Genomic DNA, 12,702 nt, shown 5'->3' with positions numbered 1-12,702 from the left:
TGAGCTCCAGGCTCTTTCTTCCACACCTCCTTTCCTCTCTGTTCATCCGGACAAGGTTGTGTTGCTGACAAGACCCTCTTTCCTGCCCAAGGTAGTCACAGCCTTCCACATCGGGCAGTCCATTACCTTGCCCACCTTCTTTCCGCCTCCGCATCCCTCGAAAGAGGAAGAGAGGCTCCACCGTCTGGACCCAAAACGTGCGCTCTCTTACTATCTGGATCGCACACGCCAGTTCCGGGTGGATGACCAACTCTTTGTTGGTTACGTGGGCGCTAAGAAGGGAAAGGCGGTGCACAAGCGGACCATCTCTCGGTGGATCATCTTGTGTATCCAGGCATGTTACTCCTTGGCTAAGAAGGAGCCCCCTGTTGGATTAAGGGCTCATTCCACTCGGGCCACGGCGACCATCACTGCCCTGGGTGGAGGAGTGCCCTTACAGGACAATTGCCAGGCAGCTACGTGGGCCTCGCTGCACACGTTTACAAGATACTACTGCCTGGAAAGCCAAGTCCGGAGGGATGGCTTCTTTGGCTGTTCCGTCCTCCAGGACTTTCTGGTGTGATTATTGGTTCGCAGACCCACCACCGGGGTTGGTATTGCTGGGGTATCTATTCTAAGGTAAGGAATCTATCACTAACGTGTCTCTTTCAGATGCACAAGTTACTACTTGTGTAACGATATATCTGTAAGAGACATTAGTTGGTGATAAGATCCCTACCGACCCACACATCCTCCCCGTTCTGCGAACCGATATCTAGGGTTAAGGTCATCCCCTTTCAGGGCCCTAGTTTCATGGCACCAGTGTTGGTTCTATCATGGCTCTGCGTATCTGGGGCGGAAAAGCTGTGTATCAGAACTGACGTCAGCGCGCATGAGCGGCGTCTAAGTACTCCAACGTCATTCCGGCGCTAACAACGCCGACGACGGACGCGGAGCCGCGCAGGGTTATTGCTACGCAAAATTTTCCGGATCCAGTCTGACGCCTGGGGATATTCTAAGGTAAGGAATCTATCACCAACTAATGTCTCTTACAGATATCTTTCATGGAAGATGTGCTTGTGGTATTTGGATCTTACCGAACGTAAATGAGAGAGATTGGAGGTGGATGGAGATTGTCTCCAATGTTTCTCCAAGATTCTAAGGTTCTTCCTTTCATCGCAGAGAGCTTTATTGAACCAAGGTGCTGAGGGGTGGGCTTTTCCTTTTGATTTGGAGTGGAGCGACATTATCGATTTCGACTGCTAGGACTGAGAGGCAATGGGAGGTGAGATCGTTGACATCCACGTTCGGGTCTAGTCTAGGAAATGAACGCATAGCAGAATCACACAGTGTCAAGATCAATGTTTTTAGTGTTGCGGAACCAGGTAGAAGCCCTTTTAGGTTGGCCGAGAGTTATAACGTGCGATACGTGAATATGGAAGGGAATGAGGAAGTGACCTGACCAGTCTACATGGATAGGGGGAGCAATAGTAAGCAGGTCTGCTTTAGATATAACAAGGTCCAGAATAGAGCCCTTAGAGTGTGTAATTTCCAAGCAGTGTTGGAAAAGATCATTGGCTGAGAGAAAGGTGGCAAAGGAAGGCGAGAGGAATGGGGAGAAGAGAGGAGAAGGTGCTGGACAGGTACCGTAGGCTATGAAAGGTGAATGTAGGGGGACAGGCACCAGGCAGAGTGGGAGGATTGGGCTAAATGGTAGTTGAGGGAGCAGTATGGAACTTTAAGGTCAGAGGGAGGGTAGAGGACGGAATTACTGAGAGGGGAGACAGGGTTGTGAAGCATAGAAGGAGGAAGGGGAGGTTGAAGAGAGATGGGAGGTATAAGAGAACAATTAAGGGTACGAAGGAAGGGGAAAAGCGGAAAGGGATGAGGAGAAGGTGGGAGGGAAGGGGGAAGGTAAGGAAAGTTGATCATTCTCTGAGGATGCCATTGTGGAGCCCCCGCATTCCGTTTGAAGTTGCAGCTGAGCACCGTTTCACATTCTACAAGAATGTGCAGTTGTGCGGCCACTGTATGCATCCATGCAGTGCCTCTGAGTTGTAGACCACAGATACCACGGTGCCGCCTTGCACATAAGATCTATAGATGTCTTTATAGTGTATCATACACATCGGTGGCCAGCCCATCCCAATGTAAAAATCACATTGTGCAGCCATCCACGTTACCGTTATGCATCTGTCACACGCTGCCCACAGGTCACTCCACTCAGTGTCGCCCTGCATAGGGCATCTAAGTTCGATTCTGACGTTGCCATAGTGCGTGTGGTTTGTGCAGCTCCTACACAAAAACGAAATGTACCATTGGGCACACTTCACGCCCAGTCACTCACAGACCTTCAGACTGTTGGCCAGCCGCGCAAAAGAAGCCTGTGGCGTGAATTTGTTCTGACCATAGCAAGCAGTGAATCACAGACCATGAACATACTCATTAATACTCGTTTTCATTCCCTGTTCTGTCTCTTGAACGTGTTCATTATCATTTTACAAGCCTCTTTTTGTTCTCGTCTCCCAGTTGTGCTCACTATGCTGTGTAATATTTTAATTTCCCGATGGTTCTTTTTCTGTATTTTCACACCGATGTTGTGTTTGTTTTTCAGTTTTAAAGAACAGTACAGATGTCTGGCTTGTGTTTTTGCCTGCAGCCCCCGTCGAGACACAAGCGTCTGCCATCTTGGTCCTCTCTGCACTGGTTATCCTTCTGGGGCTCCTCGTAGTCCTTCTTTTAGGACATCTTTTCTGCTTCCACATCTACCTAAGTATGTATCACCATCTATCCAGTGTTCTAGCACCCAGCCTTCCAACCCCCCCCACATGTGTTCTGTTGAGGTCACCTCTTATAATATGTATCTTAATTACAGTTAGTGTTTGTTGCAAGGTGCATGGGAAGTCTTTTATGTCAAAGAAGGATGGAGGCTTAAGCTTTCTTATTTGCAATGTTTTCAGGTGCCAATGTGGTTGGGAATCCTTACGCCACAAAATGTTCAGAATCATCATGGCAATTTATATAAACAGTAGGCGCTTTTGCCCCCCACTCCACATAAAAGTGTTGCATGCATAGTAGTGTAACTTTACTCAAAATGATGCTGCCCCACCATGCAGAAAAAGAGGTTCCCTTAAGTCTCCCGTAGGCGTAGCTCAGATATTCATGGGCCTTGTGCCAAATAGTGAGCCCCCTGAAGGAACTGGGGACCCCTGCACCATGGAGGACATGATGTACCCCCCAGAGAACCTGTATTGCACTCTTCAACTCTGTGTCGTTGAAGGGTGAATTTTCGTGTACTTTTTACTGCCTTTTGCACCCTACATTTTTGAGGTGTTGATTACATTAATACCTAGTTTCAAGTAAAACGAAGACCAGGTTGCCACTGATAACTTCGGAATTTTTAGTAAAAGTTTCATGTTGTTGAGCTATCCACCGAAAACAATAAAAGATACCCTTTTCACCTCAAATATTAATTTTTACTTCTTACAGACCGCTTGAAAAGAAACCCTGACGCTGGTCAAAGGCCCCTAACGTTGGAAAGCCTTAGGGATTTAATTGAACAAATGATCACAATAATCCTGTAAAAGAAACATGCATTGACTATAAAATGGAAGGAAAGTAAAAAAAGTTCTAAATCACTCAAAGCCTTGAAAAAACCATTGACTACAATAAAACACTTATTTACAGTTCAGTTTAGTACTTTATTACAATCTCAGAGATCCAAAAAAGTGCATAACAGTACAAATATATAAAACAACACATTTCATGAAAGTTCCACTGCACTTAATACAACAATTCATTTTCAAGGTAGCAGCATATGTAAAACCGATGGTTAAGATTCATAAAATCCTAAAAAGTTGTGAGTCAAACTAAATTCTTCACTACCCAAGTAGCAACTATTCATTATCAAGTTGACATAGTCATGCTTACAGAAAAACGGCTAAAGTAAATTCATTGCATTAACTTCCCCCGCCTGATCCACATGGCAAAAAGAAAGCGAGAAATACCAAATACTATCAATCTACGTGTATCTGTTGAAAATAATCTCAAGATTTCTAAATAATGTCCTGGACAGTTCGGGCTGGACTGTTCCCATGAGGCACAGGGTCAAGGCTGATTTGCATATGGCCATGTCTGAACTGGGGTGGTGTGGAGTGCAAAGAAACGATGGATTTAGGCCCAGATCTCTGTACTGGGGTGAATGTATGACATTGTTCTGCATTCTGTCCATCAACTGTTGTTTTGCATGGAGCAATGGATCGGCACAGGGGTGTTATCCTTTTGTTCCTTAACAATGCACAGTGAGGGCGGAAAAAGAGTATGTGGACAATAGATTCAGTACAGGCTTTGCACGCAGGACATAAATCATCTACCAAAGGACTCGCTCTCCATCCTGAGCAAAATGCTTTGGTAGGTAAGGTCTTATATCTAAACTGTAAAAAGAGCTTTCTTGCCTCTGGAGGAGTAATTTCTTCTATTGATGCTTCAAACAGTGGAATTGATTTATTCGGCAAAAAATCTTTTGTTAGCCCTGTGGAATATCCTGTTGGTTCTATTTGGAATATTTTTTTCCAGTACATTCCTTTCAGCTCTTCCCTCGAAATACCACTCATGGAATCAGGGCTGAGCCAAAAGCTGTCCATTTTTAACCTCCCAAGTAAATCACGTAAGCAAGGGAACCATCTTAAAGTCGCTACCTGGGGAGGTCTTAAGAGGTCCTTCAAAGCCTCTCGGTATGGGTCCAACTCTGCTACCGTCCAGAGCCTATGCCAGAACGATAACATTTTATAATTTACTTTATGCTTTTATGTGCTGTGTCGAGGTATTGAGTGATCTTAAAAATCGATTTTCTACTGTAGATGGAGAGGCTATGGCAGTTGTGCCCCACAACTCAGCACCGTAAAGTGCCCCACCCAAGACCTTAGTTTTATAAATCTCAAGGGCAGGGGCAATCTGCCTAGAAACTGTTTCCCGTGCATTTTACTTATATGTGCACATTGGTGTATTAAATGTAATTTAGATTTTTCTACCTGTGGGTGCTAATTAATGGATGGAGCAAGCCGAATCCCCAAATAGTCAAATGCCTCCACTTGTTCCAATTTAGTTTTGCCCGCCCACATTGACCTAGTCTTCACTACTCTTCTACCCCGATTAAAAATCATGAATTTGGTCTTTGTTTCGTTTAGACTAAGCCCTCTTTCCTTACAAAAATTTAAAAAATCATTTAAAAGTTGCTGCAACCTAAGCGGAGACTTCGAAATTAAAAGGGTATCATCAGCAAATAATGATGCCGGAACTCTTCGTAGCCCTATCTTTGGGGCGACACAACTATCTCTATCAAAAAACTGGACAGCCCCATTTATAAAAAGAGTAAAAAGGGTCAGTGCCAACACGCATCCCTGTCTCACTCCGCATTTGACCGGGAAGGTTTCTGTTACTTGGCTATTAGGATCCCACCTAACCTGTGCTGAATTCTGAGTGTAAGCGAATTAAAATGTTTAAAATATTTGTTGTAATGCCCATATCATAGAGAACCCTCCAGATTTTTTCACGTAGGACTAGATGAAATGCTGTACGCAGATTGACAAAAGCCACATAGAGCTTTCCACCCTTTATAGCCACTTCTTTCCAGTAGATACAGACTAAGTAAAACACCTGATCCAGTGTACTAATTTTAGGGTGGACACCCACCTGAAAATCACTCAGAATGTTAGCCTCCTTTATCCATTTATGGACCCTTCCTAGTACCTGTTTGCAGATTTTTCTTTTGCAGTGAGTCTATAAGGCTGATTGGCCTGTAAGTCAGTGGTGAAGATCTATCCCCCTTCTTGAAAATAGGTACTCTTTCAGCTGTCCTCCAAGAGGGGGAAATAGGGGCACCTTTCAATATCAAATTGGCCGCCAAATTTATATACATACCCCGTAGCATTCTGACGTCTCTAAAGAGATCGCTAGGTATTCTGTCAGGTCCTGGGCACGTGCCGGGACGCAAGATACTATTGCTGTTAGTGTTTCTTCTGGTGTAATGACCAGATTACTCTCTTAATGCACCCCGGATGAAGCCATCCCTGCTGATACCTCACTAACTATACAGGGGTCTTCTCCATAGAGGGAACCAGAATGGGCAACCCACTCCTCGGGTTGAACCATATATTCAAGAGTGGGACATTCCCCCCTCAACCAGAGTGTAGCTTGTCTCCAGAACCCTTTAGGATCTCTATCTGTTAGGGCAGTGTGTAGAGAGGTCCATAAGGAGTCCTCCCACTCATTTCTAGCTCTATCAATGGCCCTTTTATATTCAACTCTGCAGATAGAAGTTTCTACATGTAACCCTTGCTTTAGTGCAGTAATCAGCGCCCCCTTTGCCTTCCTGCATTCTTTTTTTTTGTGTCCTCATACATGCAATCGGTAGACCCTCAAGATGGAATATCTCCACTTCCTTCATGCAAACCCTAATTGGAGAGCGCCCTAGTGGTTTGGCTTGAAGGAGAGATAGAGTCTTCCCAGAGGTAAGGCTGCATCCATGTCCCACTCCCGTTCACACACCTAGGGACCTGTCTGTTACTAGGGAGGACTGGACAACAGCCCTCCGGCATAATCATAGGACTGATCTTACTTCTCTCTCCACATCTCTAGAGCTGTCCAGATCTTATTAACACTAGAGGGATCACAAGCCATATCCGATTGACTAATCATAATAATGTTCTTCAGGAAGTCCGCAAAGGAAGGGGGTGCCTCAAGCTTCCAGGATCTACAAATTTCCCTCCTTGCAACAATCACTACATACAATGCAAACCTTGAGGCTGGAGCATTCAAACTGTAATCCGTCAGAAGACCAAAAAAGATTAGCATTGCACTTATTTCAATTTGCAGGCCCAATACATCCTCCAGGAAACTAAAAACCTCCATCCAAAAGTGGCAGATCTTCGGGCAGTCCATAAACATATGCAAATCGTCAACAGTGGGATGTTTGCATCTGGGGCAATTATAGATTGTTGTGGAGATTTTTGACAATTTACCTGGAGTCCAATACACCCTGTAAGCAGTGTACAAGTGGTTTCTTCTAAGGTTAGCTGGTGTAACCACTGCCTGTAACATAGAGAAGGAGTCACACCAGAGTTTCTGCAGACAAACCCCATTTTCGGAAAATACACTACCCCAGCGCCTCCCCAGCTCTTCGTCTAAGCAGTCCCCAGTTACTATGAATGCTCCATACCAGAATGACACCTCACGTTTCCATTGCCCCATCCTAGATATGGAATCCACAACTGTACTTGAGACTTCAATACTCCATAACTGGGATGACCACCATGCCGACAGTTTTGGAGGGGTATTTATAAAGCGCGGCGTTCGCTCCGGAAGGAGCATCATGGCGCTGTGAATCCTAGAGCCCAAGTAACAGAGTGATAGGAGGGTGGGAGCTAGATAGCAGCTTTAGTCCAGTCGTCGGGAAGATTAAAAATCCAGGTTTTAAGAAGTTTCCTAAAGGGTTTCTCAAGGGTCTGAAGTCTGAGATGTCTTGGCATGCTGTTCCAGGCTTTGATAGCCAGGGTGCTAAGGGTTTTACCGCCTTTAGACTTCAGGTTGAACTTGGTGGAGGTCATAAGGTTTTCTTGTGAGGATCGAAGGGAGCGACTAGGATTATAGTGAGGGAAACGTCTGATAAGATAAGCGGGACCTGTGTGGTTGAAGGCTCGGAAAGCAACAATGAGAATTTTAAAGAGTATTCTCTTGTGCAAGGGGAGCCAGTGTAAGGTCTTGAGGGCTGTGGAGATTGATGATTTGCGTGGGAGTTTTAGAACAAGGCGGGCAGCGGTGTGTAAAACACTTCGAAGTTTCGAGAGAGTGGATTTTTTAGTCCCTGCCAGAAGGCCATTACAGTAGTCCACCCGTGAGAGTATGAGGGCTACTGTAACTGTCTTTCTAGAGTCGAGGGGGAGAAAATCAAAGAACTTCCTCAAAGATTTGATTATGCCGAAGCATTTTCCTGCTATGGACGTGACATGATGATCAAATGAGAGGTCGGAATCAAAAATGACCCCGAGGTTTCTGGCAAAGGAGACCGTCTGAGGGGGGGCTACCGAGTTGTCAGGCCACCACATGGCAGGGCAGAAAGAGGCATTCTTTCCAATGGGGAGGATCTCAGTTTTATTTGAGTTGCAGCGAAGATGGTTCGTGTCCATCCATTGGAAAACTGCCGTTAGGCAGTGTTTGAGGTTGAGCTCTGCTTTGTTGGAGTTGTCGTCTAGGGGGATGATCAACTGAGTATCATCGGCATAGGAAGTTACGGTTATGCCAAATGATTCTATCAGAGTGAGAAGAGGGATGAGGTAAATGTTGAAGAGGAGGGGGCTTAGGATGGATCCTTGGGGGACTCCGGAGGAAACCTTTTTCTCATTAGACTTAAAAGGGCCAAGGGTAACAGTTTGGGACCTATTGCTGAGGAAGGATCTGATCCATGATAGGGCTGAGTTGGTGATGCCGATATCGATAAGTCTATTGATGAGGATGGAGTGAGATATGGTATCGAAAGCTGCCGTGAGGTCGAGAAGGATCAGAATAGCCTTCTTTCTTTGATCTTGTAGGGATTTAATGGTATCGGTCAGTTCGATTAAGGCAGTTTCAGTTGAATGATTGGACCGGAACCCGGATTGCTGGGGATGGAGTAGATTATGTGAGTCAAGAAAAGTCTTGAGCTCTTTGTGTACTAGCTGTTCTGTTATTTTACCCAGGGCGGGTAGCAGGGTGATGGGACGGAGGTTGGTCAAGTCCATAGGGGATTTGTTTGCCTTTTTCATAAGTGGCTTAACCATGCCTTTTTTCCATACAGAAGGAACAGAACCGGAGCTGAGAGACAGGTTGATTATTTCGTTGATGAAAGGATTGACCTCATTAATGATGAGGTGGAGAATCTTGGGGGGGCAGGGGTCAGAGGGGGAGCCAGATTTGCACGCAAGAATGGCTTCTCTGGTCTGAGTCAGAGTCACTGGAGTGAAGTTTTTGAGACTATTCGCGGTCAGGCACGGTTGGTCCAAGTCGGGGATTTTATGAGTTGGAGGGGGCGGGGGGAAGTCTTTTTGAATAGAGGTAATTTTATCATCAAAATAATCAGAGATCCTGTCACAAAGCTCTTGGGATGGGGGGATTTCAGGCTGTAGAGCTTTGGGGTTGGTAAAAGTTTTTACTATCGTGAACAGGGTTTTTTGCTTTTGGCTGGCTTCGTTAATGGCGTTTACGTAGTAAGTTTTTTTAGCCAATTAGCCAGTTGATAGTACTTGAATCTTGTCAGTGTCCCACTGGTTATTCTGCACAATTTCTCCCAACTGATGAGCTGTGCGTCTTCCTTGAGATCTCCCCACACTTGGATACCTGCTAATCTAAGTGGTTGTGACTGTTGGTCCTGGAGGCATTCCGGGGTACCCGGGGAGTCCCAGATTGGGGCCTGCGATGTATAATATGAAATTCCCAATATATTCCTGATATATCGCCAGTTTGTCAGTGCAGCTGATAGAACCTTTAATCTAACCTTTTTGTAGTACTTGGGGTCCCCAAACTTGTAGAGAAAGAATTCCTGTCCCTGAGGTACATCGTATAACAAAGCCTGAAACAAACGACCCATAGAGGAAGAATCGGCCCTGCTTGATAGCATTCTAAAAAAAATTAAATGGAAAGCATGGCAATACGCAAGCAAATCATGCAGAGCTAATCCTCCCAACTCCAACCCTCTCCTAAGCTTTTTCCATGCGACACTCTCTGGGTCTTGGTCACCCAAATAAATGACCCAATTTTACCTTGGAGAGCAGAGAGGTCTTTAGCGTTAAAGGAAAGTGGAATAGAATTAAACAAAAATGTTAATTTGGGTAGAATTATCATTTTTCCCAGGTTCACTCTCCCGTAAATATTTAACGGTAGATTCACCCAACGTGACAATAGACCGCCCACCTCCTTAGACACCTTCACCCAGCTGACTCTTGGTATATCAATCAACTTCTGCGCAAGATGGTGTAGTGTAGTTCCTATTTTCCCAATAGGCTCTGCGCATTGGAATAATATCTTCAATAGTATGGACGTAGGACTGTGGTTAACTAGGTCTTCTACTGACGATATTAGACTTAAAGTTATGTGTGCCAGCTAGCTCAGAGTACACTAGAAACTTTCTCGAATAGGCAAGGAGGAGTTTAACCTCCCTAGATAGACAAGAAGGGATTTAGTTTCTGACAACCATAGAACATGACAACTTTGCTCCCCCCTAATCAAGAGTATATCTCTAGAGTCGTGTGAAAACAAAAGACAACTATTTTACTCAGTCAGTACGTGCATTCTTAGTTTCACCAGTTTGTAGAGAAATAGGAGATGGGCGTGTTTCAATAAAAAGATGTTATTTATTGATCAGTCTCTTTTCTCATACAAGAGAAATGAATCGCTATTGTTGCAATACTTATAGTTAAGTAAAGTGCATACAGTAAAAACAGGATTATAAAATAATACTGTAAAAGCATTGATATGGTTTCTTAGCCATATGATACTTAAAATGGATAAAAGATATACATACATATATACATTGACTAATCGTTCTCAACTGGTGCTTCTAACTACGCCTACCCCGGTGTACCTGACCTAAGCCTAATACGTGGGCAGGAGTAAATAAGTAGCAGTTTAAGTTAAGTTTGTTTTGCCAAGGACCTGACTCAAGAATTCTCTGTAAGGGTTTAGTCAGTTCAGTACCTGGGATTTAGAAGGCTGGAGGGTTGGTATCTCTGTCTCAGGACTCGATATCCCAGTTACCCGCGAGGGCGGCTGGAAACGCCGAAGGCTGGATTTCTCGGCAGGAGAAAAGGCAGCGTCTCTTTCAGCGCGTCAAAAGGAAGGGGCAGCGTCCGTGGGCTTTCTGCATTAGCTGGGCTCTCCGGCAAGTAGCGCTGCTCCAAACTCGTCACCACCATGTGTTTGCTTAGGGCAGCGTCGGTATATTTATACCTGAAAGGTGCCGAGTTTGACGTAAGGATGGACATAAGACGTCAGTAAGAATGTCATAAGGACTGGTCGTTCATACATTCTTTTCAGGAGTTCTCGAGCGAAATCAAAACAATAGCTGCGGGGGATTTCCCAGGTCTGCTGGAGGTTTGGTTTGTTTTGAGAACTCGGTGTGCTTTCTAGGGGGCTGGAGGGATAGTGCTTGCTTAATGTGACAGCATGCGCTATGACCTAATCTGAAAACGGGTTTCTGTGCCGTTGTATGGACACTAGTGAATTAATAACCGGACAAGGGTCAGAAATAGGAGTATCAATATAGGTACCTAGATAAACACACTACACCCACTCCACGATTTTATGTACATATTTACTAACCTAAGCAATAGTAAACATAACTAACAGTGCATGTGTATACCGAACCACCCCAAAAACATTTTTTTTTGTATTTGAAAAATGGCGTATGCGAAATGCACGAAATGAGTATATGTACTGTATGCATTCAAGCAGTATAATCATTCAAAAAGGAGATGCACATTTTATATCCGCATGAATGATTTGCGAAATTACACATGAAATGGCTCTTGATACAGAAAAAAATTGCAAGACCATCTCATCACATATAAACACAGTTAATTGCATATAAGCTAGAGGTTGAGGTAATGTAACGTCTCTAGAATTCCTAAGAATAGAAGCTCTGTTCTTTAAGAATAGTTTTACTTTAAGCAGAAGATAAGTGCCAAAAAGGTAAATATTTTGGAATTGGAAAAAAAGTTTTCGCTTTTCAGGGGAGAAGAGAAAACATTGTTCACAGTCACTTTGTTTTCAAAAGACTGAAGGCCAAATTCAGAGTTCAGGGAACGCCGTGTGCAAGTTTGTTTAAAGTCATTCTCTCTGTTCCGGTGAAAACATCATTTCAGACAGACTCTCGAAAAAACAGTCTATAGCTTCTGGTGAAAGTTCGACCAGGTTGGAAAATGTCGCTACCATGCAGTCATGCGCATGATTGCTTTCAATGATGGCTCGATCAGAACTGCTTACAGAAGGTCGTACCTGGTCGATGCTGCTTTCATCTTGTACTTCACTACCCTTCAATCGTAGTGGTGAAGTCTCCACGAATGCCGTCATCAGGATAGGTAGCCGCTGGGGACAGCACAATGCATGAGCCTTTACTGGACCCAACAAAGTATCTGCATCCAATGGTACTTCCGATTGTAGTGTAAGACAGGTGTCCAACACGCATTCTTCGCCGCATAGCATGCACCTTAATACAGGCATAACACAATTCTGCCAGATGGGTCTGAATGAAAGAAACCAGGTCATATTCAGATCTCGTAGCCGGGCTAAGCCAAGGACTTTAGTTATGCGGTCCCGGTAGCGGATAGCTAGGATCGTTTCTTCCATTGTTGTTGCTGGAGTCTTGTCTGTGACATGGCTTGCCATAACGAAGCAAGAGTAGCAAGAATAAAATGCCTGCTACGAGTCCCAACAGAAGTGGAAGTCCGCCAAAGATGGAATGGACGAAATTTGTAAAAATACCCAGGATCGCTTTGAATGGTGTTAAAGCTCCTGAAAAAACTGTCTTAAATACACTTGCGATACCACTTGTATCAGAAATATTTAAGATTTCGTTCAGTATTTCTGCGAAGTGTAGGGGGCAGTTTGTTGATAACATTGAATGAATCTCTGCCGTTGTCCTTGCAACTTGGAGATCATACGTTTCTTTTGATGACGTCAACTGGGTTGGCGTCT

General features: G+C 44.4%; 1 protein-coding gene across 2 annotated transcripts in view; it reads left to right on the top strand.

The window, feature by feature from the left end:
• ZDHHC1 (zDHHC palmitoyltransferase 1) overlaps positions 1-12,702 on the top strand; it is a 658,528-nt gene that overhangs the window by 314,510 nt on the left and 331,316 nt on the right. For both annotated transcript variants that reach the window (XM_078670152.1, XM_078670151.1), the window contains exon 6: positions 2,594-2,752. In XM_078670152.1, the coding sequence (XP_078526278.1) occupies positions 2,594-2,752 (159 nt within the window). The remainder of the gene's footprint in view (positions 1-2,593; positions 2,753-12,702) is intronic.

Source organism: Lissotriton helveticus, chromosome 12, assembly GCF_964261635.1.
Source record: "Lissotriton helveticus chromosome 12, aLisHel1.1, whole genome shotgun sequence".
NCBI classification, from domain to species: Eukaryota; Metazoa; Chordata; class Amphibia; order Caudata; family Salamandridae; genus Lissotriton; species Lissotriton helveticus.
Note: the sequence above shows the minus strand (reverse complement) of the source record. Positions and strands in the feature narration are given on the sequence as shown.